The sequence below is a fragment of the Vipera berus genome, assembly GCF_964194415.1.
Source record: "Vipera berus genome assembly, chromosome: Z".
NCBI classification, from domain to species: Eukaryota; Metazoa; Chordata; class Lepidosauria; order Squamata; family Viperidae; genus Vipera; species Vipera berus.
Window position 1 is genome coordinate 19,491,139 of NC_138205.1, and position 13,207 is coordinate 19,504,345.

At 43.4% G+C, this 13,207-nt stretch overlaps 1 protein-coding gene across 1 annotated transcript in view; it reads right to left on the bottom strand.

Moving 5' to 3' along the window:
- The window catches only part of LOC308678684 (pleckstrin homology domain-containing family A member 4-like), a gene marked incomplete at its 5' end in the record, with an annotated part of 37,200 nt that overhangs the window by 8,298 nt on the left and 15,695 nt on the right, over window positions 1-13,207 (bottom strand). Inside the window, 7 exons of the mRNA XM_081345921.1 lie at window positions 3,288-3,432; window positions 3,542-3,631; window positions 6,770-6,852; window positions 7,987-8,089; window positions 9,507-9,605; window positions 11,151-11,300; window positions 12,788-12,868. Of these exons, the coding sequence (XP_081202047.1) occupies window positions 3,288-3,432; window positions 3,542-3,631; window positions 6,770-6,852; window positions 7,987-8,089; window positions 9,507-9,605; window positions 11,151-11,300; window positions 12,788-12,868 (751 nt within the window). The remainder of the gene's footprint in view (window positions 1-3,287; window positions 3,433-3,541; window positions 3,632-6,769; window positions 6,853-7,986; window positions 8,090-9,506; window positions 9,606-11,150; window positions 11,301-12,787; window positions 12,869-13,207) is intronic.

The following is a 13,207-nucleotide window of genomic DNA, read 5'->3' on the forward strand; positions in this document are numbered from 1 at the left end:
TTTTTTGAGAGCTGAATGCAATGGTGTTTTTTTGAGAGCTGAATGCAACTAAATTTCATTTTAATGTATGCTGATTAGTGTACATTTAAAGCGACAATAAAGATTTTATTCTATTCTATTCATTATGGGTAATTTAAAAAATGAAGCAGGAAATGATAAAAGGGATAGGATAGGGTAAGGTAAGGTAAGATTAAGATTAAGATAAAGATAAAGAAAGATAAAGATAAGATAAGATAAGATAAGATAAGATAAGATAAGATAAGATAAGATAAGATAAGATGATAAGATAAGATAAGATAAGATAAGATAAGATAAGATAAGATAAGATAAGATGATAAGATGTATTGTCATTTTTTATACTGGGCACACTGGCACACATTAAAAATGAAATTCTGTTGCCTGCTCTCCAAAGTGTACACATACATAACACACATATAAACATGCTATATGCAACATATGTATATACCTACACTCTTACATATAATACATATAAATATTAATCACTGTCCATTTTGAATACATAGCGGTAAGAGGAAGCTTGAGAGTTCATAAGTTAATACTGTATGGAACAAAACTGTGACTGAATCTGGATGTTCTGCTTCGGATACCACAAAGCCCCCTCCTCCCAGAAGGCAACAAGGAAAACAGGTCATGAAAAGGATGTGTAGTGTTCCAGATAATCTTACGGACCCTGTTCAAGCAACGCTTCTGTGCTATGTCCTGGATGGAGGGGAGTGAACTGGCAATGAAGCAGTGATACTTCTAAACCAGTCTGTGATGCTGTATGACAGGATGCTCTCGATCGTCCCTCTGTAGAAAGTGGTCAGGACAGGGGAAGGAAGATGTGCTTTTCTCATGTGACGCAGAAAATGCAAGCGCTGCTGTGCTCACTTCACCAGTGTCTCACTGTTGAGCGACCAAGCTTAAGGGAGGAAGGAGATGACCTGGCCATCTTCTCAAGCCTTAATTCCATTAAGATTATAATATTTTAATGCACTCTTTAGAGAGATGCCTTTATTCTAGTCTAAAGTGATGTGCAGGTAATCCTCGACTTATGATCACAACTGGAACCAGAATTTCCTGTCATTAAGTCATTGGAGTTACAGTATAAGTCAAGTCAGACCTGATTTCATGATCATTTTTACAGCAACCATTAAGCAAATCACACAGTCATTACAGTAAATCCAGTTTCCTCAATGGGCATTTTTTTTTTTTGGAAAATGGCAAAAAGGGTCACAAATTGCGATCACGGTGACCACTGCAAATGGGAGCTGGTTGCCAAGTGACTGCATTCAGTCACTTAACTTCAGGGGTGATGAGGTGGTTGTAAGTGCGAATGCAGGTCGTAAGTAACTTTTCCCATCGTAACTTTGAACCATTGTTAAATGAATGGTCGTAAGTCAAAGACTACCTGCAGTTAGGAGTTTCTACTGCACAGTGCTTGAAATCCAGTCATTTGTTGTTTCCAATGGAAATATCTTTTCCATTTTTTTAAAATTGCATTATCGCCTTCATCATTACTATTAATAATAATAAAAATATTAGTTCTACCTCTACTGCAGTTCATGCTACTTTTACTGGGGTTTTTGTTTTGTTTTGTTTTTTGGCTTGGGTGATTTGTCCCGACTGATTCTTTACTGGAGCTTTTGTCTTTATTTCGTTTTCTCAGCAGACTTGTGGGAGCAGACGGATGGAAAAGCAGGGAACAAAGAATTTAAACAAAATCAGACATCATCCATATGTACCAGTAACAACCTTGATTCTCCAATTTCATGTTCCAATATAGGCAAACCAGCATACGCTCACATACAAAAGAATGCAAAACAATGCCTAATACCACAGTTTAATACAGAGATCTGACACAGCTACGAAAATTCAAGCTTTTTCAAAGCTTTTTAGGGTAAAACACCATACTTTGAAGGAGAGATATATATAGGGGCCTGGGGCAGGACGGGAAGTAATATATTTTACAAAAATATAATTAGCAGAACAGCACAATGTCATTAACAATATAGCCACTCTAGAGGTCTCGCTCAAGGCACAAAGGACCCAGCTCAAATTATCCTACTTGGGACACTATGCAAAGACCTAGTTCTCTAGAGAAGGCTATCTGATGCTGGGAAGGAGAAGACAAGGATGGCCAGCAGCAAGATGGATAGACTTAGTTACAGTAGCCATGAGTGAATTATTAGAAGAGTTGAAAGGCCAGGTTAGGGAAAGATAATTGCGGAGAAAATCAGGTAGTCTTTGACTTTCAACCATAACTGAGCCTGGAATTATGTTGTAAGTCACACGGCTCATTAAGTGGGTCATCATGTCATGGCGTCTCATTTAATGGACCTTTTTTGACCGCCGTTCAAACTTTGAATCCAGGTCATAAGTTCTTGGGTTTTTTTTGAGTCTGTTGCAACTTTGAATGGTCACTAAGCGGGCAGTCCAAAGTCAAGGACTGAATGTCGTTGCTAAGAGTTGACAAGGGTTTTGTAGCACAGAGTCCATCAATCTACACAGCCACTTTGCAGGCTCTACATCAGTGCCATCAAATCTCCATCCAGGCTAGGTGGCAAAGCCACGTCTTCAGGTCCTTCCTAGAAGGCCAACAAAATCAGGCTAGTCTGACCCCAGAGGAAATGATGTTCCATAGGGCAGGTGACAAAACAGAAAAGGCTCTCCTTCTGGGTCCCATCAGGTGACATTCTTTCATGGACGGGGCCCACAGAATACTCTTTCTGCCGGACCTGATGGGATGGGTAGATGTGATTGTGCGTTCTCTGGAGTTGTCCCTGGACAACAGAGGAGTTGAGCAACATGGGAAAAGGGAGATGCTCACCGCACCAGACAGACTTTTCCTTCCTTTATGGTCACCTGTTAATTCGACTACCTTAAAAGTCAGATTCAAGCACAATTTCAAAAGGAACCTGAACTTGGAGTAACTGTTCTTTCAACAGGTTTAATAGGATGTTCTCCAAGCTATATCTCAGACACTGATAGGTGTCGGGGAGCTGCCCAGTCATAGGCAGAAGGAGGGGAGGAACAAAGTTAAGGGAACCCACCATCCCTTCTCTTGCCCTTCCCTGCATGCCACAAAGGACACCACCATTTGATGGCATCTCTAAACTGGGGACGGCACGGGGGGAAGGGGGGGAAAAGGCAGCACAATTTATGCCAGTAAAGTTGTTTGCTGGGTGAAAGCTAAGTGGGTAGCTTTTCCACTGGATTCACCCAGGGAAGTGGGTCCGTGCTCCAATTGTCACCCAGATACGTACTTATTTCTCAATTTCACTCACCCGGTCTAACAGAATCCGCTCCTCTGCCAAGCTTGCCTTTCTCGCTCTCTGGGGGCTCAATGGAGGAATGGTCGGGGGCCCCCTTGAGTCCATCCAGATGCTGAGATGCTCCCAGGTGCCCTCTGCTAGAGGGAGGTGGACTTTGCTGGAAGGGAATACAAAGGCGGTCAAAAGCTGAGGGCACTGCCCAGAGGGAAGGGCAGAGTTGGGGAAGGGAACGGAGCCCACACCTGACGCGCTAGAAACAGCCTTACCTGCCAGTCTGCTGAACTAGGGCCATCCTGCTGTTTGCCCCCCATTCTGCCTGGTTTTCCTGTATCCGGCCCATAGCTGGGCGTAGATTCCTGGAATAAATGGTAAAAGTTGGAGAAGCTGTTTCAGATTCCACCAAGTGGCTTCCACAGCAAGAGAATGCTTAATTTGGGCCACGTCCTCAGGTTACCTTCTGAAATACCACAACACACAGCACACATTTCCCAATGGATACAATCAGGATTATATCATCGTGTTATGGATAAGGTGACAGGTTAGAGCAGAGGTAGGCAACCTTGGCTCTTTTATGACTCGTGGACTTCAATACCCAGAATTCCTGAGCCAGCCACGCTGGCGCAGGAATTCTGGGAGATGAAGTCCACGAGTCATAAAAGAGCCAAGGTTGCCCTACCCCTGGGTTAGAGGGAAATCTGCTCCTTTGGGGAAGCAGAAAATATACAGACGGGATGGGCGAAAAACAAAACACTGAATCGGTTGAAATGTTCACAGAATCCAGTACGGGTAGTCCTCGACTTACAACAGTTCATTTAATGTGAGCATGGAAAGTTACAACGGCACTGGAAAAAAAAGTAACTTTCTGTTTTTCACACTTAACGGCAGTTACGGCATCCACATGGCCACGTGATCAAAATTCAGATGCCTGGCCACTGGCTCATACTTATGATGGTTGCAGTGTCCCAGGATCACGTGATCATATTTTGAGACCTTCTGACAAGCCAAATCAATGGGAAAGCTAGGTTCACTTAACAACCGTGTTATTAACTTACAGTAACAGCTACAGCGATCCACTTAACGGCGGTGTCAGGAAAGGCCGTAAAATGGGGCAAAATTCACCTAACAACCGTCTTGCTTAACAACATAACTCTGGGGCTCCATTGGGGTCATAGGTTGTATAGGTAGTCCTTGATTTACAACCATTTGTTTAGCAACCCTCTGAAGTTACAATTGCACTGAAAAGCGCGATGACCGATCCTCACACTTATGACCGTTGCAACAGCCCCACTGTCATTGTGTTCAAAATTCAGGCGCATGGCAACCCAGATGTGTTCACAATGGTTGCAGCGTCCTGGGGTTGTGTGATTGCCATTCGCAACCTTCCCAACCTTCCAACCACAAAGTCAAGATTGGCTCAACAATCATGCAATTTGCTTAACAACTGCAGTGATTCACTTAATACACCTGCCCCCCCCCCCAAAAAAAAGACTATTAAAAAGGTCGTAAAAATTGGATGCGGCTCACTTGACAAATTATCTTGCCTGGCAACAAAAAATCTGGCCTGAATTGTGGTCACAAGATGAGGACTACCTGTAACTGGTTTACAGAAAGGCCAGCCAGTTGATTCAAGGAAGCTCAGATTCACGTAAAAAAGGGAAGAAACTGGAACTTTAGTGCAGCCTCCAGAATTTTTTCAAAGTGGCGTTTGTTGTCAAATTGATATCCAGCGCCACCTACTGGAGTATTAGAGAAATTGATACAGTAAACTTGCAACCCAAAACCCACTTATGTATTTTTTATTTTTTTTTTAATCCCATTTATATCCTGCCCTTCTCCGAAGACTCAGGGCGGCTTAAAATCTGGGTGGGCGTGGCCCATTGGGTGGGCGTGGCTGCGTTGGTAACAGCAGACTGGGTGGGACTAAAAAGTTCAATCAATCAGTTCCAACTTTCCGAGATCTTTTTTTTTCCTGCGAGAAGTTGAAATTGGATTGATTGAACCTTTTTTTTTTTTTTGCACATGGCGGCAGAGGCCTAAAGCGAAAAGGTTTTCTAAAACCCAACTGAAGGCCCAGGACTGGGGTGACGGCGCATGTGCCCACAGAGAGGGCTCTGCGTGCCACCTGTGGCACACGTGCCATAGGTTCGCCGCCACAGGTATGTACTCTGCTTGCTTTGACCAAATTGTTAGACTGGTGACAAAGAATTTTCAGATTTTACCACTTTTAAAGAACACATTATGACACAAAAATCAGAGGAAGAATACAATGACCAAGCAGAATCCAAATACTTCTATCCCTTGAATGGAACTTCTATTTAACACCAGTACTTTTTGCAAAATTATTTGCATTTCTGAAGCAAAATTAAAGATTGCATGTCGCCCCTTTTGTAACAAATCCTAAAAGCCAAAGGAAAGTTACCACAAAGTCCAATGAAGCTTACTACCAGATAACATGGTTTTATTAACTACTTTGGGGATCCCATGATGGTTACACGATGGTTAACTGGAATACACTGGGGTTTCCCCCCCACACCACTGTTTTGCTTTCTTATCTTTTTTAATTTACTTTGATTGTATTTTAAATTCATTTTTAATCTATTTGGGTTGTTTTATTCTGTATGCTGCCCTGTGGCACTACATGAGATGGGCGGCTATATAAATATGATTGATAAATAAATAAAAGTGTAGGAAGACACATCCTAATAAATCAAGTGCCGCGTTTTAGGGAAGACTATACAGGTAGTCCTCGACTTACAACACTTCGGTGTTCAAAGTTACAACAGCCCTGAAAAAAGTGATTTATGTCTGTTTTCACACTTATGACCACTGTAGCATCCGTGTGGTCATGTGATCAAAATTTAGATGCTTGGCAACCTGACTCATATTTATGAGGGGGTTGCAGTGTTCCGGGGTCATGTGATAAGCAAAATCAATGGGGAAGCCAGATTCATTTAACAACCATGTTGCTAACTTAACAATTGCCGTGATTCACTTAACAACAGCGGCAAGAAAGGTCCTACCATGGGGCAAAACTCACTTAACAAGTGTCTCACTTAGCAACAGAAATTTGGGGCTCAATTGTGGTTGTGAGTCAAGGGCTACCTGGATAATTAGTGGTCCTCGAATGTGTACCCTTATACCAGGGATAGGCCATCTCGGCTCTTTTATGACTCATGGACTTCAACTCCCAGAATTCCTGAGTCAGCTGACTCAGGAATTCTGGGAGTTGAAGTCCATGAGTCATAAAAGAGCCGAGATGGCCTACCCCTGCCTTATACCCTCATGCACACGCACAAACATTGGCACATCTTCTGGCAGGAGATTTTCATATTCGATACACAGTCAGTATTAAACAGAGAGAATGTTCAGCCTCTAAAGAATGTTTCTAAAAAATAGAACAGGACAGAAGCCTAAAAGAAAGACAAATGGGGGAGAGTCCATCACGTTCTGAAGCCAAACTCCAGATGAAGTGACTTGTTCCTTTTTTGAAGTACCTCTGTTTCGGTGCAGGAGAGCAGAGGGGGATGATTTGCCCCCAAATGTGAATCCAGAGGTGAGGGTGAGCCCGGAGACACACCTGCAATGAAGAAAGCAAAAGAGATTGCAATGGATTCCTTTCTCCCGAGATCCTTCTCTTACCATAGTCAGAACACCGTCAGGGACATGTTTCATTACACTTTTGATAGTGTTTTAATTACAAGATAGGAGATGGCAGCTTGGCAATTTAGGTAACGATTAGGGGACTGGAGACTAAAACATATGAAGAATGGTGGCAGGAATTGGGTATGTCTAGTTCAGGGGTAGGCAACCTCGGCTCTTTTGATGACTTGTGGACTTCAACACCCAGAATTCCTGAACCAGCCATGCTGACTCAGGAATTCTGGGAGTTGAAGTCCACAAGTCATCAAAGAGCCCAGGTTGCCTACCCCTGGTCTAGCCGAATGAAAAGAAGGACTAGGGGTGACGTGGTCACAGTGTTCCGATATCTCAGGGGCTGCAACAAAGAAGAGGGGGGGTCATCCTTCAAAGCACCTGAAGGCAGGACAAGAAGCGACAGACAGAAACTAATCAAGGAGGGAAGCAACTTAGAATTAAGGAGTAAATTTCCTGACAGTTAGAACAATTAATCAGTGGAACAGTGGTACATTAATTGGAAGCTGTGGGTGCTCCATCCCTGGGGGTTTTAAAGAAGAAACTGGACAGGCATTCGCTTGAAATGGTATAGAGTTTCTTGTCTGAGCCAGGGGTTGGACTAGAAGACCTCTGAGGTCTGTTCCAACTCTGTTATTCTGTTAATTGGAGGTGAGCCCTCCTCCTCCTCCCCCCCCCCCGGAATAAATTACAGGACTGTCACTTAAGACTGGGAAAGTGGAAGCCATCTCAGAAAAATGAAAAGAAAAAAAATCTGCACATGAGGGTTCAGATAGTCGCTGAGAATCACACTGAATCAAGAGGATCTTTACCTTCTCAACTGCACTGTTGATGTCATATCTTTGACAGCAATCAACAATGATTACTCCCACCTATCGGTGGAAAGGTGGGGTGCCATTCCCAGGAACAAAGCCCAGGTATAATAATGGGACACACCTAACAGGAAGGAACCCTTTTGGTTGCAATGCTGATTATTCATAACAGAGAACTACCCCACTCTGCACACACCCCCTCCCCACACCTAGTACAGTGAAGTGCTGATCACACTGCAATTAAGCACCTGATCTTCGGTTTTCCAGGGTGCGGTAATTTGCATGGCTGCATCTCAATCCCGCCAGGATGTCATGGATTCTCCACAAATCCTGCTGAGCTGCTGCTTGGTCCTAAAGGAAGGGAATTGATGGACAAATGGAGACAACGGCCATACCTCCTATCTTTCTGCCTTTTCCCATCACCACTTCTGAACGAGAGCTGAAATTTCTCAAGTGACAGGAGCGCTGCTGTCGAACACTCCCCTATGTTTTTAAGGCAGAGCATTATTTCTAAAGCTGTGCAGTATTTCTTCCATGGATGGGAATTTTCAGTATGTGTTGGTATCAAGTGTACAGATATTGAGGCCTTTTTTAGTTTTTCTTTCATTGTTTAAAAATCTTTTTCCTAGTATTTAAAACAGCAGTTAATCAAAGAAAAACAGGAATTCCTATAAATAAATAAAAAAGAGGGCGGATGCCCCTGAAGATAGGAATCCAAGTGGTCTCCTGCTTTCTGTTCCTGTTATTAAATAATTAGATTAGGAATGCTGAATAATTTGCATAAAATGAAAGTATCTTTTTTATGGCTGTAAAATACCAAATCAATTATTAGTTCCACGCATTCATTTTAGCTATCATTAAGGTTCAAAAGCTGACTTACTAATATATATATATATATATATATATATATATATATATATATATATATATATATATATATATATATATATATATATATATATATATATATATATATATATATATATATATATATATATATAGATTTTCACGGGTACAGGTATGTAGGTCTTGGCGTATTTGGGTCTTTTCCCGTGTAAGACTGAGGGTGTCTTGGTGATGTTTCGACGAGGTCCCACTCGTCATCTTCAGGCTGGTGTCTTCGGCTTCGTGCTTGTGCGAGCAAAGCGTGATCGGAGCTGCCATCTCTCTATAAATATTGGGGGGGTGCTGGCTTTGTTGCTGTAAGCGGGTTGGTTGGCTGTGCTGTTACAATAAGCTCATCAACCAATCAACATGTAACAACACAGCCAACCAATCCGCTTACAGCAACAAAGCCAGCACCCCCCACCCCCCCACCAATATTTATAGAGAGATGGCAGCTCTGATCACGCTTTGCTCGCACAAGCACGAAGCCGAAGACACCAGCCTGAAGATGACGAGTGGGACCTCGTCGAAACGTCACCAAGACACCCTCAGTCTTACACGGGAAAAGACCCGAATACGCCAAGACAAGAAAGAAAGAAAGAAAGAAAGAAAGAAAGAAAGAAAGAAAGAAAGAAAGAAAGAAAGAAAGAAAGAAAGAAAGAAAGAAAGAAAGAAAGAAAGAAAGAAAGAAAGAAAGAAAGAAAGAAAGAAAGAAAGAAAGAAAGAAAGAAAGAAAGAAAGAAAGAACTCAGTCAAAAGGCTCCTGTCAGTGAGTGACTATGGTCTACTTAGCAATGCAGCCTGGTGGGTATCCACTAGAACAGAATCTTGTATCTTTGGAGATGCAACTGAGAAAGCTCCGTCCCTCATATTTAAGATTTACCTGGGGATGCCCGGAAGTCCGAGTATGCTCCAAGGAGCACTTCAGCATCTGTACGTCACTTTCCAAGGCCGTATAATCTTCCCATACTCGTTCACTGTCCTGGACAGAAACAGTGACCCAGCTACTTAGTCAGACATTCCCTACTGAATATATATTCGTACAACAACCAAATCTTAAGATCTGATCCAGCTTACCTGTGCTACTGTATGGTAAGAGAGAAAGCTGATGAGATACAGCACGGTGGTGCCTTGGCACTCAGCTGCTTTGAAACTCATCACATTTGCTACTCAAAGCACTTTGCCGTGAAAATTTTGTCCTGGTACCCACTGTCTGTTTGATACTCAACGCACAAGCTAGAACTTGTTGGTGTTGGCTGCCTTGTGGCTCATTATGTTATTCCTTATGAGACAAAATTGTTTGATGCTATTGTTTTTTGATACTCATCACGCCTCCCAGAGCAATTAACGAGTACCAAGGTATCATTGTATACTATATGGTCTTACTGAATCTGTCCTGCAAAATATCTGGACAACCACCAGGTGGCTAGCAGTCCATCTGGATTTTTGCAGCACAGAAATATAGCCAGCTGGCTGGCCTTGTGTACAGAAACATTGTGCACGTTGCCTGGGTGACACTCTCCCAAGTCCAGATGGGAAACTCCAAAGAAGGTCATGGAGAATAAGAGGGTTAAGATCCTGTGGGATTTTCAGATCCAGATAGTCAGGCAGGTACTGGGTAATTAACCAGACGTTGTGGCAGGAGACAAGGGCCAGAAGACAAGAGCGGCGACAGATATAGTGCAGGGGTCCCCAATCTATGGTCCACAGCCCACTGCCAAGCTGTGGGCTACCGACCACCAGGCTACGAGACAGGCTGGCTAGTGCACGAACGTTTGTGTGCGCACTCAACCGCACTCGCACTAGAGCCTGCAGACCAGTTTGCCTATGCGCGCAGGGCTAGCAGAGGCGGTGGCTAGAACATGCAAGCATGCAAAAATGGGGCCGCTAGCGCACGGGGGTTACACAGCCCGTTTGCACATCTGTGTGGGACTAGTAGCGGCGGCAGCTAGCTCCAGTGCACACATGCAAATGGGGCTGCTAGCCCCATGCAGGTGCCCGCAGCCCCATTCACGCAGGCGTATGCGTGCATGCACACACAAATTTCCCACCTGCTCCCTCTCCCACCGGGCCACCAGCATAAAAAGGTTGGTGACCTCTGATATAGTGTACAAAATGATATAGTGCAACATCAGGAAGGAGAAGGAGCACCCGGGCCTGAAGGAGGAATTAGAGAGGACATGGAAATAAAGGCTGAAGTGATCCCAGTGATAACAGAAGCACTCTGAGCTGGGCAATGGCTACAACAGATCCCAGGAACAGCTTCAGAGCTCTCTGTCCAGAACAGCGCAATGTTAGGAACGACTAATATACTCCACAGAACCCTCAATGCATTTGGATGTTTCCAGGCTGGGAAAGACAAATATGCAGTATTTCTTTCTCTTTTCCCATAAGTACTACCAGCTGATGTTCAAACAGCTGGACCTCACCTGATATACAGCTACCAATTGACCTGTGTGCAGATCGACTCAGGATGTTTCTTCAAAGGATATTTTCACTCAAGTATCAGAGAGCTGCAACCACTCACCAACGCAAGATCGCAGAGACGGGCACGGATGTGCACCAGTTCGTCTTGCAGTTGCCTTTGTTGATAGCAGATCTTCTCCACGGTGGCATCTTGGCCTTTGAACTCCTCCAGCCTCAAGTGTGTTACTTCCAAGGCCTTTTCCAGACGTTCCTGAAACAATACCATATTGAGAACTGTCAGCCCAGCAGAGATTTTCCTTCATTGCAGTTTGATGAATCTGTCATGGTTCCGACAGAGACGAATAAAGCAGAACTCGGAGGCTTGCAAGTTCCCCAAATAAGTTTTATTAGTTACAAAGTATCGGCATGGTCAAGAGTGGAACCAAGTCTGGATACACAAGCAACAATTTCCCAAAACAAAGCTAAATGCTCCACCCACAAAAGCTATGTAAGCAACTACATTCCCCAATATGATTATTTGGCAGGCTTTTGATGAAACACCCAGTCCACAGTCTCGGGAGCAGCCGATGACCTTGGTTCCCACGGGACAAAAGATTATTTTGACTAGCGAAGCAAAAAACCCCTCTGTTCTATGTGGCAACCTAGAATGAGAAGGAAAATGGCTGCAGCCATGCTCATTTGTAGAGTTGACAGAATCAACAAAACAAACGTTTGTTTCAAGGCCTTTTGCAGAACCACAGAAATGGACAGTATCGCAGACTACTTAGCATAGGGAGAGAACCAGTCCCAAGACCTTGCAGCTGATATTTGGCAGCAAATGACAAAAAGGACTTCTAATCAATTTGAGGTTGAAAGTCAATTCTAATAGATATATAAGGCGATATCATGATATGTGAAAAAGACCTTGGGAAACAAAAGGAATAGCCACAGGCTAGCCCAGGGGTAGGCAACCTTGGCTCTTTTATGACTTGTGGACTTCAACTCCCAGAATTCCTGAGCCAGCTGGCTCATGGCTGGCTCAGGAATTTTGGAAGTTGAAGTCCACGAGCCATAAAAGACCCAAGGTTGTCTACCCCTGGGTTAGACAAAGGTCAAACAAATGGAAATTGAGTTCACAGAAGGAATTGGGGGTGGGGGGCATGGCAAACATCTCAGAAAGGGACCAATCCTAGTTTCTGACACTGTAAAGACGAGGAGGGAAGAGCTGTGCCTTCGGATTTTTAAGAGTCTGTTAATGACATTTTACAGTAAAGATAGCACTTTTTGTCTGGACTACCTCACCAGACTGATGGAGAAAACATTTAAAAAGAGGCGAACTAGCCTATCTCTTCTGGGGATGGCGTGGCTCCATCAGCTTTCTCACTGAAGACTCTGGCAGGATAACTTAAGTTAGAGAAGAAAGTGCACACAGACAGAGAGAGTCTGGCTACAGGGGAGAAGGTAAGGCCAAACCTCCTTAGTAATCCATTGTGTGTCCAGTTCTATTTTTATAAAAGAAATGTAACAAGGACTATTAAGGAAGGTCAGCCTTGCAAGGTAGTCCAGACCAAGAAGCACACCCAGAAGTACTAGCTGCAACTTTATTTGTAAGGATACATAAACAGAATCTTGCAAGTCTTTTCCCCAACCATAGCAAAAAGAGGGGAGGTCCCAGAACGACTCACCAAACACAGTGTTCTCAAACATAACAAGAGCTAAGCAAATGCTCATTTGTTCAATGGAAGTGGGATCAGATACCTTTTCAGCGCAAAGCTGCCCTCTCTCTTCTTCCAGACCTCGAAGCAGTTTGTCTTGGCCACACAATTTTGTCAAAAGAGCCTGAAAACATAGTGGGGGGGGGAGAGAAAATGGACTGATTCCAATTAAAGCTCTACAGGCGCAGAAGTTTTTTTTTTTAAAGGACTTAGCTTACAAGTCAAAATTCTTTGAATGAACATTTGGGGTTTTTACAATGAGGCCTGCAACGTCCAACATTTTTGGACGTGCTAGGCGGGAGATTGGAAGTTACAGCCTCAACTCACCCGGAGAAGGTTGACTACAGAAGCTTACTACTCATGGAAGAAATCCTTCATTTTATGATGATAAAAAGTTCCACGTTTCCAAAATTCAATTGATCAACCTTTGAATTTAATTCACTGCAAAGTTCCAAATTAAGCA